Below are 18401 nucleotides of genomic sequence, written 5' to 3' on the forward strand. Positions count from 1 at the left end.
CGCCCGCACCCGGGAGGCGGGGCGCTGCCTGGGGGCGGGACGAAGCTGCCTCGGGCGGTGACGTCGTGCTGGGCCCGTGGTGAAGCAACCTCGCTCGCGGGCTATCGCCGTCCGGCCGCGTCCGGCCCCGCAGGTGAGTGCTGCGCGCGGGAGGAGCGGCCCCCGGGCCGGGCCGGGCACTGACGCACTCGGTGCCCACGCCCGCTGGCGGCCCGTGCTGGGGGGGCGGGGCAAGACCCCAGTGCATGGTAGTGATCATATTTGTACGATCATTTCAACTCTCGTACTGTGCACGATCAGTAATAGTAAAAGTGCTCAAAGTGTGGGTAGCTGATGAATGCAGCACATGCAAAGCCCGGGACGCCCTCTCGGGGAGTCTTCGCTGACTTCTGGGCTCGTCACCACTTTCTTAGGGCTGCTGGACTCGAAATAAAGAAAGGCGTCCACTTGGATGGCCCAGTTCTCAGTCCTGGCGGTTTACAGCGAGCAATATAAAGTAAAGAAGAAGACTTATTTGCATGTGTATTTGCATATTTTTTCAGCGTGCGATAGGCTTTCAGCAAATAGGATAACTTTGAGCTTTCAATATGATCATTTCATATGGCAAGAACTGGCTGCCTCGGGGCTCCTCAAGCAGGGATGACAGGCGAGGCGGGCTGGGAGCAGCTGCAGCGGCTCGTCTGGCCCCAAGGTGAAGCTGCCTAAATCTGCTGCTGTAGAGATGTCGCAGCAAAAAATCATTCTGGCCTCAAAGAAACTCAGGTCTTGTCAGCAGCTTCTGCCACCACCTGGGGTCAAGCTGATTGCATTCACCTGTAACATTGCTGGTTAGTATAATGTATTGATGGTTTCTGGATGTATTTGGTCGGCTGTTCATATGAATAGGTAGCTGTATTCAGCATGAGCAGCCCCACGGCCAGCCGGACCCATCTGGGCGCGGCGTGCGGTTAGGCCCCGCCACCATGGGTCTGGCCTGGCCGGGCGGCAGATAGTCCCCAGGGCCGGCAGGACTTGGCTGGGTCCGGCGTGTGGTCTCCGCATGCCACACTGGGTCCTGCCACCATGATTCAGCCTGGCCTGGCCGAGCAGCAGAGAGGCCCCAGGGCCAGCAGGATCTGGCTGGGCTCGGTGCGGTCCCCGTGTGCTGCGCCAGGTCCTGCCGCCATGGCTCAGAGCACCACACTCTCGCTGCTGCTGCTGCTAAAGGTAAGTTATGGACCCTGGGCAGGGTGGGGCTGTGGCCCTCCAGGTTGCCTGGGACGCTGGGTGGGGGGGCACTGTAGCCCTCCAGGCTGTCTGGGACCCTGGGCAGGGGGACTGTGGCCCTCACAGTCCCCCCAGCAATTGCCCCACCTACCCACACACCAACCAACATCCCTCCACACACACCCACCCACCTTCCCCCAGACCCTTTCCCACTCCCTTCCTACAAACACCACATCCCCCCCATCGCACACCCATCATTTGCGAAGAAAACCAAAAGTACCCATCAACACACATAGGTATTTAGAATTTTTTTTATCATGATGATAGAGACGCTGGTAGGCTTCCACATTGCTTTAACGTTGTAAATATACCAATAAAGCATTGCCCAACTGATTGCTCGCTCTCTCGCGCTTGCTCTCTCTTTATATAATATGTGTGTATATATGTATGTGTGTGTGTATGTGTATATAGAGTGGTCTTTTGTTTTAATTATGGAAAAACACAGATTTTGGGGTATTTTTAAAAATAGATTTGGGATGCTGCTGAAGCAGTCCAGCTGGCACAAAGGGCAGTATCCCCAGGTACCAAGTGCCCGGGACTCAAAAGCTCCTAAGAGCGAGTAGCCCTGAGCTGCTTGCCAGGGCAGCTTTTTGTATGGATGGGGCCAGGACAAAGCAGCTTTATATACTGCTGGGGACAGCACAGGTGGTGGCCCTGGGCTTTAGCTCCTGCTGGCTGCAGATCCGGGAGGAGCCAGGCAGATTTATTTTGCCCCAAGTGGCACAATTTGCTCCACAACAAAATGCATACCCAAGGACATGCGCTGAGGCAAAAAGCTCCGGCTCAAATTTGCACCGCTTCTGTTTGAGCTGCTGCAAGCGCATGTGCTTGCATGTGTGGATGCACCCAGAGGTTTCAAATAGGAATCTGTAGTATCCAAAATATTCCGACCTATTGTGGGATTTCTTAGTTTTTTGCAAAATAATTGCTCTATTGTTTTTTCCACAGTCAAGAAATGAGTGATAGCTGCAGGCACCTATACACATGCCCGATGCCTGCTCGGATGCTTTCTAGTTACGAGCTGTAGTTAAACTGCCCTGGTCACTGTTTTGAAGTGCAGGACACCAAATACACGAGATGCTGTGGGTGTTCCTCAGAGCCGCTCTGATTAAAGCATGTCTGTCCTCCCCTCATCCCTACCCCAAAGCACATGTAAAGACATCCTAAGATTGTTATAAGGAGTGCTTTAAATCTAGAAAGATCGAGAGCCACTGGATTAGATAATGATGGTATCCCCTTTTGGCCTTTTGTGTGAAACTGTAGTGCAGCTTTAAAAACACGCCAGACCTTTGGGGGTTTTTTTATTGTTGTGTATTTAAAATTCTCAGCCATCACATTACATTAATGTGATGTTATTTGCAGCACTGTTCCCTAAGGCAAGGTGATCAACATGCCACAGAAGGACATCCAACACATTTTATGAGATAGAACTCCTTAGTGGTTCTTTTGATCAGGAAGCCCAAAGTGGGTGGGCTCCAGGCATCATTTATTCACTGCTTTTTTTTTTTTTTATTTTAAAGCCTCAGTCTTATCTCTCCTCTCTCCCCACCCCCTTCACAGTCTGTTTCAAATTCTCAGACAAGAGTTGGAGACTGAAATCAACTTAAACGATCTCATAAACCAATTAATTATAGTTTTACTCTGTCAATTTTGAATTTGCAGCTTGGCAGTTTTCTCTCATGCTCTTTATTTAGTTCTTTGAATGATAGATGCTGTTGTTCAGGGAGCTAAGAATGGCTTACTACATTTTTAGAGGGTTTCTACAAGTGAGAGGTATCATGCTGGATAGGTTTCACTGCTGATTTGTGGGATTCTAGCCCAGTTAAAGCTGAGGTTTGTCTTTCATTCAGTTAGCTTACAGACTTAGACAAACGCAGCCTTTGCTGTTGTATACTGAAAATCTTCACAAACAAACACCAGGGTAACAAGTATTTGCTGCTTCTCCTTGTAGAGACACTGTGCTGATTCCTCCTTCTGAAGCACAGACCTATCAGTTCTGCTTCATGCCAGCCTTCATTTTATACTTCTTACAAATCAAAATGCAAATGTACCTTTCAGGCAATAAAATGATCATTTGAATTGTATTTGAAACAAATGTTTATTACATATACAAATACATTTAATATTGGCAAAAGGAAGTAGGAGGACAGCTCATTGGAGTGCTGAAGTTCTGTTCATGTGTTTGTACAGAAAATATCACGTTTGTTCATCTAATTCACAAAGAGGCTTTATCCAAAAATGTTCACTGGGTGAACATGGATCTCTTACTCTAAGAAATATATTTTCCCTTATCTGAATCCTTTATATTTGAGGTATATAACTATATCTTTTGGATATGTTTAGAGGTTATTTGTTGTATAACATATGAAATACTAATTCTTTTGCTTAGAATGAATACTAGAAGTACAGTAAAAGTACTCTAGGTATGTTTTTCCTCACCCATTTTCCAGTGAAGCATTGCTCACCTCAATTTAACTTTTAATTTGATAATGAAGAAAGAATAGAAAAAAAACTGATGAGTTGTAGCCCATCAGTAATAGGCCTTAGCAAACTGTCAGTGGGCATGTCTACATGGAGTTATTCAGGGACTACAGTTCATGTAAATTGGATTGCAGTTCCTGGGTGATTGTTGCCCCAAACTGAGCACACAGCTTGGCATAGTCTACATATGAGCATGCCCATGTTACTGTGTCCTTATTCTATTTTTGCACTTGTAAGTGAGTGTGTGTGATACATTCTGCTGTTCCTTGTGCCGAGGTGCTCTGTGATTTTTTTTTTTTTTTTTTTTTTCCTAGTCATGTGCGAATGTCTCTGTTCAGGAAAAATTGTGGGAGAGTATTTGGGGACTGTTAATGTTTGAGTGACTTGGTCTGCTTCCTCACTTAAGTGGGAGGATTTCAGTGCAAGTGATAAAACAGCCTAGTTTCTGGGGGGGGGGGGGGGGGGGGGTTTTTTTTTATTTTGGAGAGGGAGAAGGGGGGGGGGGGGGTGGGGGGGTTTGGGTTTTTGTTTTTTTTTTCTCTCCAGCCAGTTTGACTAGTATAAGCTGAAGCACCTCCAAATCTGAGTAATACGATTTTGTTTTTTAGCATGGCATGGCATGCATGCAAACTCCCAGGTAAATTCTACAGTGGAAACAGACTTCATATGTTGAATGTTTTTTTAACTCTGGGGTAAGTAGTCAGTGCTTGAGGTTATTCAGGAACCCCCATTCCTGGTTTGTTCTGTATAAATGTGCCATAAAGTCATATTGTGCAGACCAGAAGTTATCAAACAAGTATATAATTAGTATCTTTTTTTTTTTTTTAAGTAAATGCTACTTAGCAAAATAACTTGGACACATTTTGTATATAAATCTATCTATAAATTATTCATAGGCTAACCTGTTACACAGGTTATTCCACCAATTCTTTAGATAAATATTTGAATTGCATGCATTCATTAATGTTTACATTAGTAAATGACTCATGGTACCTGGGTAACTGACATGATATGTTGTCCCTTGTTATCTGGTTAGATCCCTCAAATGTGCTGAGACTCATTTTTGCTGGGCATGCTATGAAATTAGTTGTGGGGTCAGAGTACTCTTACTGAACTAGTAGGATTGCAACAGCACAATTCTAGCACTGATGCTAACAACAGTGCAATTCTTAGCTTTCAAGGACATATGCCTGCCAATTTGGGTATGCTTAAGGACCAAAATAGAGAGCAACTGAGGTTATAAATTACCTTGACTTCAACTGTTTTTATTTTATGTTTTATCAGCATTCCATACTAATGAAGCAAATCTAATGAATCCATTTGATCTATGGTCCAGGTCCTGGTTTCATGTGACTAGAGTCCAGACAACTATTAGGGATGCTCTGTCTGAGGATATGGATGTAATTATTTGTGGGACCTGAGGACATAGTCATTTCCCTTAAGTATTCAAGGATGACATTACACTATTTAAAAATGTATATGTCTTTGCCCTACCATAAATTCTGCAGTTTCTAGCCCTCTCAAGGGCAGAGACTACAGTTATATTTTTCCAAGACACCAACCTGAATATCTCCCCAGAAAATGACCTCAGTGTTGTAAGGGGTGCTAGTGCTCATGCCTCTCTCCCTTCAATAGACAATAGGATTAGTGAAACGGTTTAAGCCACAGTGAGAACAAGATCCTACAACTGAACCATCTCACCCTTTTTCATGGGGTGTTGCAAGAGATTGCCTGACACATCAGAGGTGGATGTTTCAATTCACAACTACCCTCATCTAAGTCCTTCTCTGTACCCTACCAATTTCCATTCACTAACCCTTTTCAGAGGGACCCTTCTCAGGAAAGCCTATCACAAAAAGCTCTGCCTTGAATCTATAACACAGGGGCAGAAACTTTCACCTATTATTTCTTAATTGCAAAGAAAGGATGCCTGTAGACGTGTGGAGACACTACTCTAACTTTCTGCAACTACAGTGCATCAGAGCAGACTAGATCAATTGAGTCTGTTGGAGCATGTTAATTGTTTGGGGCATAATACAGCAGTTGAGGGGGCAGGCACATGAAGCAGGGAGCAGAAAGCAGAAAAAGGGGATTGGAGTGGCGCTTGCAGAGAGTGCAGGGCTAATTTCTGAATTTATTGATGTCACTGAACTATAGTAACTGCAAAAATTCCAAAGTATATCTAGCAGTTAGGAGTGATGCTTTTTAAGTGTAGCAGTGATTCTCAACCAGGGTGATACAAGATCCTTTTAATGGTGCTGCAGGTTGTCCTATATTATTGGCACTGGTAGGTGTACAAACCCACGATTCACAAGATACATCCAGAGATTTCAAAAGGAATCCATAATGTCAAAAGCATTCTGATTTGTGGTCTTTGTGAGTTCTTTGAAATAGAAAAATTGCTGTACAGTATTTTTTCCTTCTATCTGGCCCACAGCAGGTCTCTTGGCCCTGTCTGGCCTAGGTGCAGGGGGTAGCTTGGACCATGGTGCATGCAGCCAGTTCACTAACCCCGTTAGCACGGTGGGGCTTGCACAGCACAGCAGCCAGACTCGGCTTCCTGGCAGCTGCAGCACCAGTAGTTCCCCCCAGCTGTTGCTGCCAGTGTTGCCACCGCTGCTGGACTTGGCTCCACTGCCCAGGAATCCCGCACCCAGTGCTGAGGGTGCTGGACAGAGCAAGCAGGTGGGTGGGGTCTCCATGGAGACTGGCCTGGGACCCCTGCTGTCAGGATATGCTCAGCTGGGCAAATGGGATGGGGCTGCAGGCAGGCAGGGAGCGGTGTCCGGGAGCGGGGCAGGCAGCCGGAGCTGGGATCATGGGGTAGTGACTGAGTGGAGCTGACACCTGGGGCAGAGCCATGATCCACTCCCTGTACATCCCTACCTACAGACTAGGCACCCATCTTGGGGACATGTGGGAAGCGGATTGTGGTTTTCCCCTTGGCCCCAGCCTCACTCTGTCACTGCCCCACAATCCTGGTCCTGCCTGCCCATCCTGTTCCTGGATGCCACTCCCTGCCTACCTGTGGCCCCATCTCATTCTAGCCATATGTGTCCAGCCTGTGGGGGTCCCAGGCTGGTCTCTGTGGAAACCCTGCCTGTCCTGCTCCATCCAGGGCCTGGGTGGTGAATGTAGGAAAGAAGGTCCCGGATAGGCCGGATAGGATCAATTGCTGCCCCTCCCCACACACACTGCTGGGAAGAGTCAGCACTCCCTTCCCCCCCTCCTCGCTCCACAACAGCTCACCAAAACTCCCTAAGTGGCCTTCCAGCTCAATTAGTTGTGCACCCAGATATATAGGTATGATTATTTTTTTTTTCTCCATATGTATTACTTTGCACTTATTGTTAAATTTATTCTACCACTGTGTTGCCCACTTGCTCAGTTTTGTGAAATCTTTCTGCAACTCTTTACCATACATTTTGGATTTCCTGTTGCAGTTCTCATATTTTGTAACAAAGTGAACATCTTCCTGTGGGTTTTAGAAGGCTCAGTTAGATAATGTTTATGAAGTGCTTTGAAAACGTAGGATGGAGTGTATGGCAGAAGTACTCTAATTGATGTGATTTTAATTTGTATTTCTTCCTGTTTCCTTCTTCTTAATTTGACTGCCCAAGTGTTCTGAAAAGCCTGACCTCTCTTCTCATATATAGATTTTGTTGGGCTTTAATTAGAAGATTAATGTGCTTTTAACCCATAGAAGCTAAGAATGTATCATTTCAGTGTATCGTGATGCTTCCAGATGGCATTTAGAGCTTCAAATTTTACTCCTGATAGGCTCATGCTGTGCCCTCCTCCCAGCGGTTTGTCAGAAGATTAAAGGCCCATTAGCTTTCAGCTGTTTCTTTTTGAATCAATGGGTTTTTTTTGTAACACTGAATTTCCCTGCTTGGTTCTAGCTAAACAAATGGCAGCACAATGTGTGACAAAGGTGGAGCTGTCAATCTCCTGCAACAATCTGTTGGATAAAGATGTTGGTTCAAAGTCAGACCCACTCTGCGTGCTTCTCCAGAATACAAGTGGGCAGCAGTGGTACGAGGTATGTATGGCACTTCTTCCTCAAGCACTTAATAATAATCTAGTGTGGTCTGGTTTTCTTGGATGCTTCTCAATTAAAATAATGAGGCACTGGATTTAAAGCACATCTAATGACGCGCCAATTCTACTGTACCCTTTAGGTCTGACTCCATCTGTATGGACTGCAGCCCTTTCAGATATTAGTTTTACCATTCCGATGGCAATTCTGTTTTACTTAAGTAGTTATAATACCAGCATGGCATTCCTATAGAGACAGACAGACTGTCTTCCAGTGCATTGCAGACACTTGCTAACAGATAATGATCTCATCCAGAGCAGCCAGATTTTCTTAATATGTTACTACTTTTTTTCTCTCTTTCACCTTGGATTTTAGACAAAATAAGTTATATTTTTAATGTATACAAGTTCAGCTCTAGTTGCATTTTAGCAGTGAGATATCTGGTCCTTGAATCTCTCTTAACTTCAGCAAATGGATTTTTTAAGTTTTAAATTGTCATATGTCTAATGTTACATGTAGTGAAAGGACTTATAGAAATGCATATTTCTGTTCTTGCACCTATCAGGGCTTTGGAAAACTTCATATGAGAGAAATTTTAGTTTTGGCCACATGCATAGTTTGAATGCTAGGCAATGAGTCGATTAGTAATCTGCTGTGTTTCTGTCTGCAGCTTGATCGCACAGAAAGGATTAAGAATTCCTTGAACCCAAATTTTTCCAAGAAATTCCTCATTGATTACTATTTTGAGCTCGTTCAGAAGCTCAAATTTGGAATTTATGACATTGACAACAAAACCATTGAGCTGAATGATGATGACTTCCTGGGAGAATTTGACTGTACTCTTGGACAAGTGAGTACAAACTGCAATTTGAGTATGTGAATGCAGGTCTTGGATACTCTGTTCTCTACTTGATTTCTCCTAGGATTAAGTCACAGTGGCTCTTCTGTTAAGGTCTTAATCGCTCTGTGACCATACATGCATGAAGAAAGTACTTTAAGTGACAAATAAGATTCTTGTTTGGTTTTGGTTTGGTCTCAATTTAATTAAGGACAAAAGAACAAATGCCGTGAAGTTTGTCTGTTGTACTCTTAGCTGTAGAATGTCTGGGGTAATTTAATGCACAAATAGACTCGGAATAAACAGTAAGTGAAGAATATTCACTACTAAATTATTATTTTTAGTCCAAAAAACATAGTAAATTTTGTCCCCCCTCAGTGGTATAATGGGGATGGAGCACAAACAGGAGGAAAAAAGGATGACTGAAACTGATGCATGGATACGTGCATATGCCATCAAGGCCCTTTGTGACTATGGTACAATTCCTTTCTAGTGAAGGTAGCAATTATTGTCTCTCTGCTTTTCTCTTGGATTTCACTGGATTCTGCTCCCTTATTTCCCAGTGGGGTCTCTAGAGTGTCCATCAAAAGGAGGTGCGCCTATATTGGCTGTCATGGTGGCATAACGTTTCCTACTGGCACCTCTGTCTTTGGGGCTGCATTAGCTTTTGCAGCAAGAAAAATGAAGATTTTCTTCTTTAAAGGAGACAACCACAGGAAAACGCGGATTTCCCCTCGCAGGCTGGGAGCCTTCCACATTCCAGCCTTCAAGGAGCTGCTGGAAGGAGCCGGGGTGGGGGGGAGGAGCAGCGGGCAGTGACCGATTTGGGGGTAGGGAACGCCATGTGTGCACACATGCATGTGGCTGGCACACAGTCGGGCAGAGTTGTGGGAGTAGCCTCAGCAGCTGGATGCAGGTCAGTATGTGGTGGGTGGGGTTGGAGGGCCAGGGCTTGGGGACTGTCATGGGGGGAGAGGGAGGTGTGAGGTATGTGTGCAGCAGGAGTATGCGGAGGGGCAGGTGCCTGCAAGCACTGGGGGAAGGTATCCGGGCATTTGAAGCTGCGGCGGGGCAGGGGGGAGGCACCATATTCCCCTCCAGCATTGGAACATGGAGGGGGGCATTTGGGGGATGATAGAGAGCTGTGTGGCTAGTCTGGTGGCTGTGTGCCTGTGCTTGCAGGGGTGGGGTGGCCAGCAGATGGCTTGGGAGTGAAGGGCAGGGGCTGGGCACCAGCATATCGGGGTGCTCAGCACTGCAAAACGCTGTTTAGACAGCTGCAGCTGAACCCACATCCTGGTGATCAAAGGTGACAGGAGGAGCTCCGATTTTCCATGATGTAAAAAAAAAAAGGTATTTAGAATTTATTGTATCGTAATGATTGAGGTACTGATAGGCTTCCAAATTGCTTTAAAGTTGTAAATATATCGATGAAATGTGTTAAATTGATACGTGTGGGTGTATGGGTATATAAGTGTCATTTCATTTTAATCGTGGAAAAATGAAGATATTGTGGGTTCTTTTAATCAGAGAATTTGGGATTTTTTTAATTGGGGAATTTGCAGTTTTTAAGCAGAGAAAGCCAGGATCCCTGTGTGAGAGAGAGATCTTATCCTAGTTGCAAGCTGTTATTTAGTGGTTAAAACTCCTCTGCTAATTCTATTATTGAAAATGTTGGCGTATTAAGACTGACTTCCTTGTTTGTATTATTTAACTTCTGGATTTGTAACTAATGTTATATTGGTAAAAGTATTTAAATATCAAAATACATGGAAGGGTATTGGAAATAAATATAATTGTATAGGGTACATCTGGAAAAGCAAAATTTCCTAAAATGGTATGTTCATCACTACCCATTCCTTTCATTTAAAAAGCTATTAGACTGTAAAAATAATTCTTGACACTTAACTTTTGTTTTGACAGATAGTCTCCACCAAGACACTAACAAGACCATTAGTTTTTAAAAATGGCAAGCCTGCTGGGAAAGGAAGCATTACGGTAGGGTGATACCATTTCTCCTTCCTGCCTCAGCCCCACACAATGCATTGTCCTCAAACATAACTTACCATATATACTTGAATAGAAGATGTCCCTGAATATAAGACACCTCCTAATAATTAGATTCTATATTTGGGCAATTTATAAATGTGTCATAATTTTCCAGGTATGGAGGTTTGCCTTGAATTTGCCCTCTTTGCACTGCTATAGTAGGGAAATTAAATATGAGGGAGAGGGTCAAGGGGCCATTATTGCATATTGCCATTATTTCATATTGTAAAAATCAAATTGGTTGTCTCCATTTTTTATCACTCAATTCTTGAGCAACTGTAGATTCTTTCTGGCTCCTTTCTAGGTATTTTGTGAACAGTATTAAAGAAATATGGAGTACCTGAATGTAGAATGCAATGTTTTTCTTCCTTATTTTAATTATCTACCTAGATTACAGCAGAAGAAGTAAAAGATAACAGAGTGGTCTTATTGGAAGTAGAAGCAAGGAAACTAGACAATAAGGTAATTAGTTCATATAAAGTAGTAAAACTGGAGTTTTCTACAGTTCGTAATCTTCTTTCAACAGAAAGATATCTAAAAGTTCTTGATAGATAATTTGTTTACCTTCTGTGAATTCGATCATGTTCCAACCAGTGTTTCATACCATTGGCTATTCTGAGATGGTTAGATATTTATTCTTTGAATACAGGATTTCTTTGGGAAGTCGGACCCATATTTGGAATTCCACAAGCAAACGTCAGAAGGAAACTGGGTGATGGTTCACAGAACAGAGGTATGACAGTATTTGTGTCAATGGCATGAAGTTTCTTGAATCAATCTGATTTTTGTTCATGCAAGAACAAAAATGGAGAGATGTGACACCACCCTTATAACTTTAACGCATGCTAAGTGCAGTTAAAACTTAAGCAGCTGCACTTTGCAGCAGTTTAGCACATGTTAAGTGCCCTCTTAGCATTGCAAACTTGTTTCTGTTCAAGTGAAGATTATCTCCTTAGCATGTACTAACTTTAATACATTGCAGTATTCCTATGATTTGCAACTGTTGCAAGTGAACCTATGACAAGGCCCTGGCACTCTCTCCAGAGAAGACAGAGGTCTTGTAGTTAGAACAGTGGAGTAAGTCTTAGAGTACTTAAGCTTTTTCAGCATTTCCAGAGATTTTTTGTTTGGCCCTGGAATAGCCACTTAATGTTTGTGTCACAATTCTTCATCTTTAAAATGAGGACGGATAGAATTTATCTCCTACCTTTTTTTTTTTTTTTGTCTTCTAAGAGGTGTAAAGAATTTTGTGGGGAAAATATAATATCTGCCTCTTTTTTTTTTTTCCTGCACCAGCACTTTTATGTTTCTCTATTAGGGCTCCTGCATTCTCTTAAAAAATGATCAGTTCTTAAAATCAGTGTTCTAGCATGGGGTGAATAACTGAACATGGGTTTAAAATAAGTTTGTGTGTTTACTACAAAATGACCTAACGTTTTTAATAATTTTAACATTAAGTATAGTCAAGGCATTTTACTCATTGCTTGTGGAATTTTTTTTCAGTACAACTTCAGCATATAAGCATAACTTTTCATATGTCTGGCCAAATTTAGATTGATAAAAAATCTTACTATTTTTTCTGTAAAGGATTTTTACTGTATCCAATCTAATTGCAACTTGTTGAATCTTATGTATACTTCACAATCTGAGAATTATGAAACTCTTCCATGAATGTTTATAATAGTTTTATGAAGTTCTCCTTTTACCCTTTTGGCTTGATAGAAGTATACATTGCCTTTCTATTCATGCAATCTAGAGTTTCTGGCGATAGTGATTCTGGAAGTTGTGTTCAGCATAAATATGTGCTGGGGTGAAATAAGACTCAAGAATACAATGCCTATAAATGACAGTGTATCTCATTGTCTCACTCTTACTGGTAAGCTATATTCCCCTATAACAAAATGCTGCCTATAGCAGTGGGTCTTCCCTAGAAGCAGTGAAATCTTGCCTCCAACCATGTTTAGGATTAAATGGTATGGCAGATTATGTCTCTCCCAGGAGATATGGAATTTCTAGCAGGGAGCAGCAGTCTTCAGTCTCCATGTGAGTATTGTATTCTTAGAAAGTGTGCTTCCTGTAGTATCCCTGTAGTATGAAATGCCAATTTTGAGACACGTGTGTAGATGGATTTCATGATAGCAGTGCACATCAGTACCTCTCATCTCTGAATATGCACTCTAAAAGAATGGTCACTCCCTGTTTCTGACTTGCTAATGAACCTTTATCAACATTTTTGGTAGGTTATTAAAAACAACCTGAATCCTGTTTGGAGGCCCTTTAAAATATCTCTCAATTCTCTATGCTACAGTGACATGGAGAAACCAATTAAGGTAAGATTTAACTAATGCACTAGTAAGGGTAAACGCAACATGTCTAAAGAAACTATTTTCATATTCATTTATATGTTAAATATAAACTAGTTATTTTTATTTGTAAGTAACAGTGGATTTGATAACTCTTATAGCTCCTGATTGTGACCATTTTTGTGTTGTGGTATGTGATATTTCTTTTTTTAAGATTCTGTCAGTTCTTGCATCCACAAGTTAGGAAGACTGTTAAACTAGAATTAATGTTAATCTTCCTCTTAATTTGTTGTTTGAATTATACAGTGTTATCACAACATTTGGCATTATCAGTATTAAGGATGTGCAAACTACATAGTGAAATAACAGATGATAGAGGCTGAAATATCTTAAATTGTCTCTCAGGGATCTTGAAACTTTTGTTGGTGATGCAGTACCAGCAACTTGTATGAAGATTTCCAGAAGGCAGACTATGTGCAAAGTGTAAACTATTTCCTCTTACTTGTACTTCTTTATTTTAACATTCAGTTTTACCTGGGTTTTTTCTCACACCCTAGCACATGACAAGCTGTCATCTGATGTTATATTTTTTTTTCCTGCTGTTTGTTAATTTCCTTTTCACTCTGCACTTGTCACAGCTACCTGGTCCTCTTCTTGTTTTATTCTCTAAAATAGCAAGTCCTTTTATCACTTCCCTTTATCTCGCAAGAAAATAAGGCCAGAAGGGTCACTGTGACAACACAAGAAGTATATTTAAAAAAACAAACAAACCCAAATGCTTAATGCTATTGGCACGCTCTCTTAACTTTGGGTAGTCTTAAAGGAACATAAAAATCAGTTGTCTTCTTCTGTATTCTCTTTTATTTTTATGCAAAGCACCTCTCTGAATTTGGTATATGAAGACATGTCCCAGTTCAGTCCGGCTCAGGCAGTCTGATGTGATAAAGTGAGCTCTACTTAAAGGACAAGGTTCTAATCAATGATAATTGTGCACTAGCTTCTACCAACAACATACTGGGTGCATTTACATGAGACGTACTAGGGTGTAGTAAGCTAATAAATACTGCCATACATTAATATTTGTGAACAAAGTACTATTCTATGGTGGCATTATTTAGTGCACTGCAGCGCATGTGTAGATACTGACCTGGCTTCCTGGGCCATGAGGGTGCTTCAGCCTGCCGGCTGGCCCCATACTAGAGTAACCTCGTGCCCCATTCAGCCCCTCTTCAGCTCATTGAGCTGGGTCAGAGCAGTCCCTGGATGGCAGTCTGACACCCTGGGTCCACTGCCAGTCGGGGCTGCTCCAACGCAGCTCAGTGTGCTGCAGTCCTAGGCACATGTGTGATGAGGTGCCCAGGAGCAGTAAACTCTGGCATGAACTGCACCGGAACATATTGCATCACACTAATAGAACATGTAGACACTCCCACTGACTCCAAAATGGACCTTTCTTTATTACTCATACTGGTACCTTTGGTTAACTGATACTCTGCATCAGGTGAAGACAGAGTCTTGGACTATTAGCATTTGTGGAAAACAAGGACCAAAAACAAATTGTCTAACACTTTTTTTTCAATTTTATGCTGAACGTGTTCAGTGGACCAAAAGACCCTTTACATCTATTGCATTCTTTCAAATAGAAGATGCCCTTTTTAAAAGCAAATATGGTTCTAAAATTGAAAATTGTCTGTGATTTGTAAATTTGCCTTCATTTTACTTAATTTCAGTGTTGGAAAAATTTGTGTGTTTAAACTCATGGGGCGTGTCCACACATGCAGGCATGTGCGTGTGCAGCAGCTCGTATAGAAGCGGTGCAAATTTGAGCTCAGACTTTTTGCCTCGGCGCACGTGCCCAGACATGGACTTTGGTGTGGGGCAAATTGTGCCACTTGGGGCAAAATAACCCTGCCTGGCTCCTCCCGGATCTTCAGCCATACAAAAAGCTGCCCTGGCAAGTAGCTCAAGGCTACTCGCTCTCAGGAGCTTCTAGGGCCTGGCTAATTGGTACCTGGGGACACTACCTCTTGTGCCAGCTGGACTGCTGAAGCAGCCCTGAGAGTTCCTCTGTACCCACTGCAGCAGTCTGGCAATGGGGGGCTGCTGCCTGGCTATGACCTGCTGCCACCTGCGACAGCCGAGGTTTTATATGTGGCCCCAGGGTTGCGCACCTGCCAGACCTAGATGGGGACTCTATGGCCATTAGAGGCATCTGCACCTCTGAGCCAGCTGCCACTGGGCTCTGGCTGCACAGTTGGCCATTGTGTCCCTCATGGTCCCCTCCTCCAGCCCCCACCAACCCCTACTTACCTGGCACAGAGCCCAGGTCTCTACAGCCTGCACGCTGCTTGCCCTGCACGGGCAGGCAGCCTGCTTCAGCACTAGGGCAAGCACCAGCCATAGAGACAGTCTGGCTGGCTACCAGAGCATCTCTGCAGAGGACCTTCAGTTGCCTGTCTTGCTTTTTTCGCCGAGGTTCTGTGTTGGTTCCTGGATGTATAAGTACCAAATTTTGAATCTGTGCCGCAAATATGCAGCGCGGGGAACGTGTTTTTGTTCTTGCACATGCGCCTTGCAGTGTCTGAAAGGGGTTTGAGATGCTGCAAGAGGCACGCTCAATGTGGATGCACCCATGGGCGTTTTATTTAAAGAAATACAGTACCTCTACTGGAAATGCCAGTTCCATTTCCTGGAGGTGTTTAACATGTTAAACTAATTGATCAATTTTGAGACCCTGTAGTTCACAGCACCAAGCATTAAGAGAGAAATCTTACTCTGAAAAAACTGTTGATATCAAGGAATGCTTCTGAAATAGCTTGGATCAGTCTCCCAATACCAACCAATCAACCAACAACCTGGCTGCTTTCCTGGAGTTCAGTGTTAGGAGTGTTAGGACATGACCTGTGAATCAAATCTATGAGTTTCCTTTCTCCGGTTATGTTCAGAATAAGAGTTGTAACTATGGAATAGCATTCACAGGGCCATAATGGAGTTTGTATGTTAACACAGACATGTCTCCCAATATGTCATGGTAGTGTGTACATCTAAAGAGATTTTAATTACAGGGGTGTAAATCTAAAACTACCTTATGGATTGTCAAGGATTTATTCTGTATTTACACAAATACAGCAGGTCAGGTTTGAATCAGCTGCTTCTTAACTTGATAAAATAGTGGCTCACAGAAAAAAAAACTACTTCCAGGTGAAGTGTAAAACCATACTGTCATGTTGTTTGAAGGACTAAACAATGCTTTAATACTTTTATACACACAGTGGCATGCATAATGGGCTATTTTATTATAGTAAGTAAAAATATTTTCCAGCTTTCCCTAATGTGAATGCCTCTTCACCTATTAAATAGCTCAATTGTGCATTCTCCAGTAATGCACAAATCAACTTGCTGCACTATCTCATTAATTTATTTCTATATTGTGTGTGTATTTGCAGTGAGTTAGTGAAGTCTTTCTGTACCACAAATGTGAGCCTCTCATTTTGAGCAAGCATGCATGAATTCATCAGTTTTGAAGGGGGAAAAAGGAAACTAATAATTGTGTTATGTGGATTCACCTGCATCATTGCATGAGCAGTTCTGAGAGGGCTGTAAGGGCTTTGGGCTAACAAGTACTTCTCTTTTGCCTAAACCAGGAATATATCCCCTTTTTGACCCAGGGCGGGGCAAAGAGTTAGGTATACTGAATATCTGAAATGAGCAGAAATGTTTTGCCTCTTAAAGGGGTTTGACACCACCCCCCCCCCCCCGGTACACATTTATGGGACAAGCTATGTTAATAACTGAACAAAGTGTTACTACTGTTGACAAAAAAATATGACTTCAGTATTGAGGTTCAGCTAATGATGCGGTTGGCTGAATAGCTGGTCCACCTTGAAAAATCTGCATCCTATCTCCCTCTTGCATCAAACCTGTTCTAGAAGTTATTATTATTGTTGTCCATCTGTCAAGTGTGAATTCGTGTTTAATGCATGTGCATGTGTTGCATTTATTTAATAGAGCCACACAAAACAGACTAGAAGCTCTGTGAACAGGGATCTGCATGGTAGAGATGCAATCTAAACCAAACAGTAATGTGGAAATACTGAAATGTATTGTTCAGGTGAATAGTTGGTTTCTCTGAGAAAACAAAGAGTTTAAGATTTGCACTTTTTATCAGAAACAAAACTAGAGACACAATCCAGCTTTAATATGCTAGTGAACAGTACATTACTTATTATCTGATAGAGAGGAGCACAGGTAAGAAGGGAATTAAATTAAATATGTTTGAGAACATTTTTATCCAGGGTTAGTATATTAGTCTTGAGTAATGGGAAAGTGCTTACATGAATGTTTCAGTTACTAGGAGGCTACTAGTAAACTAGCATCATATAATCAAATCATTATAAATAGATGTGGCTTGAGCAATCTGTCAGTTAATTTCAATTTTGAATTAAACTGTATAGATTCATAGAAGTAGGGTCGGAAGGGACCTTTTAGATCTTCTAGTCTGAACTCCTGCCATGGGCAGGAGAGAGAACTGGGCTCAAATGACCCCAGCCAGGTAAACGTCGAACCTCCTCTTAAAGACCCCCAAGGTAGGAGCCATCACCACTCCCCTTAGAAGTTGGTTCCAGATCCTAGCTGCCCTGACTGTGAAGTAGTGCCTTCTAATGTCTAGTCTAAACCTACTCTCTAGCAACTTATGGTTGTTATTCCTTGTTACTCCAGGAGGTGCTCGGGGGGAACAAGGTCTCTCCCAAACCCTGCTAGTTCCCCCTAGTAAGCTTATAGATGGCCACCAGGTCCCCCCTCAGCCTTCTCTTGTGAAGGCTGAACATGTTAAGGTCCCATAGCCTCTCCTCATAGGGTCTGCCCTGCTATCCCTGGATTATGCAAGGGGGGACAGCAGGGCAGACCCTATGTGGAGATGTTTTGGGAAACATCCATGTTTTGACAAACATCACATTTAAGACGTTTTGGGAAGCATCCATAAATTATTCATATTATATTACTTCTTGTAATCACATGAGCACGTACTTTATAAAAGTTAAAAAGGCAATAGGAAAAATAGAGCTGAGCCAAATAAACCTAAGAGATCTGCCACCCTGACCTGTTGAACAAAACAAAGCAACCCAGATAAGAAAGAGCAGGTAGAAAGGTAAGGTCTGCCTGGTCTAAGCATAATTGGCTTGGAACATTAAGGAGTTAGTAGAGGTGCACCAATACATCAGTCCGATATTGGATCAGTACCAATATAAAGAAGATTGTCTATATGAGATATCAGCTTGATGGGACCGATAATTTGGCCGATAAATGCCCATGCTCTGTGGGGTGGCAGATCAATGCCCCCCATGGTGAGGGAAGGGGCAGGGGCAGGTGCTGCCTAGCTGGGGGGGAGGGCGGGACAGAAGCAAAGCTTGTGGGGAGGGGCTGG

The 18401-nt window shown here is 42.9% G+C and overlaps 1 protein-coding gene across 5 annotated transcripts in view; it reads left to right on the forward strand.

Moving 5' to 3' along the window:
• The first annotated feature begins 6 nt into the window (after positions 1-6).
• The window catches only part of CPNE3 (copine 3), a 41458-nt gene continuing 23063 nt past the window's right edge, over positions 7-18401 (forward strand). The window contains exons 1-8 of one of the 5 annotated variants that reach the window (XM_025200229.1): positions 39-133; positions 609-827; positions 7650-7789; positions 8457-8636; positions 10548-10622; positions 11064-11135; positions 11323-11406; positions 12914-13003. In XM_025200229.1, the coding sequence (XP_025056014.1) occupies positions 722-827; positions 7650-7789; positions 8457-8636; positions 10548-10622; positions 11064-11135; positions 11323-11406; positions 12914-13003 (747 nt within the window). In that variant the 5' untranslated portion in view covers positions 39-133; positions 609-721. Of the gene's footprint in view, positions 134-542; positions 828-7649; positions 7790-8456; positions 8637-10547; positions 10623-11063; positions 11136-11322; positions 11407-12913; positions 13004-18401 lie in introns of all 5 variants that reach the window. The other 4 variants (XM_025200231.1, XM_025200228.1, XM_025200232.1 and 1 more) reach the window with 4 other exon arrangements.

The sequence above is a fragment of the Alligator sinensis genome, unplaced genomic scaffold (assembly GCF_000455745.1).
Source record: "Alligator sinensis unplaced genomic scaffold, ASM45574v1 scaffold717_1, whole genome shotgun sequence".
Taxonomy (NCBI): Eukaryota; Metazoa; Chordata; order Crocodylia; family Alligatoridae; genus Alligator; species Alligator sinensis.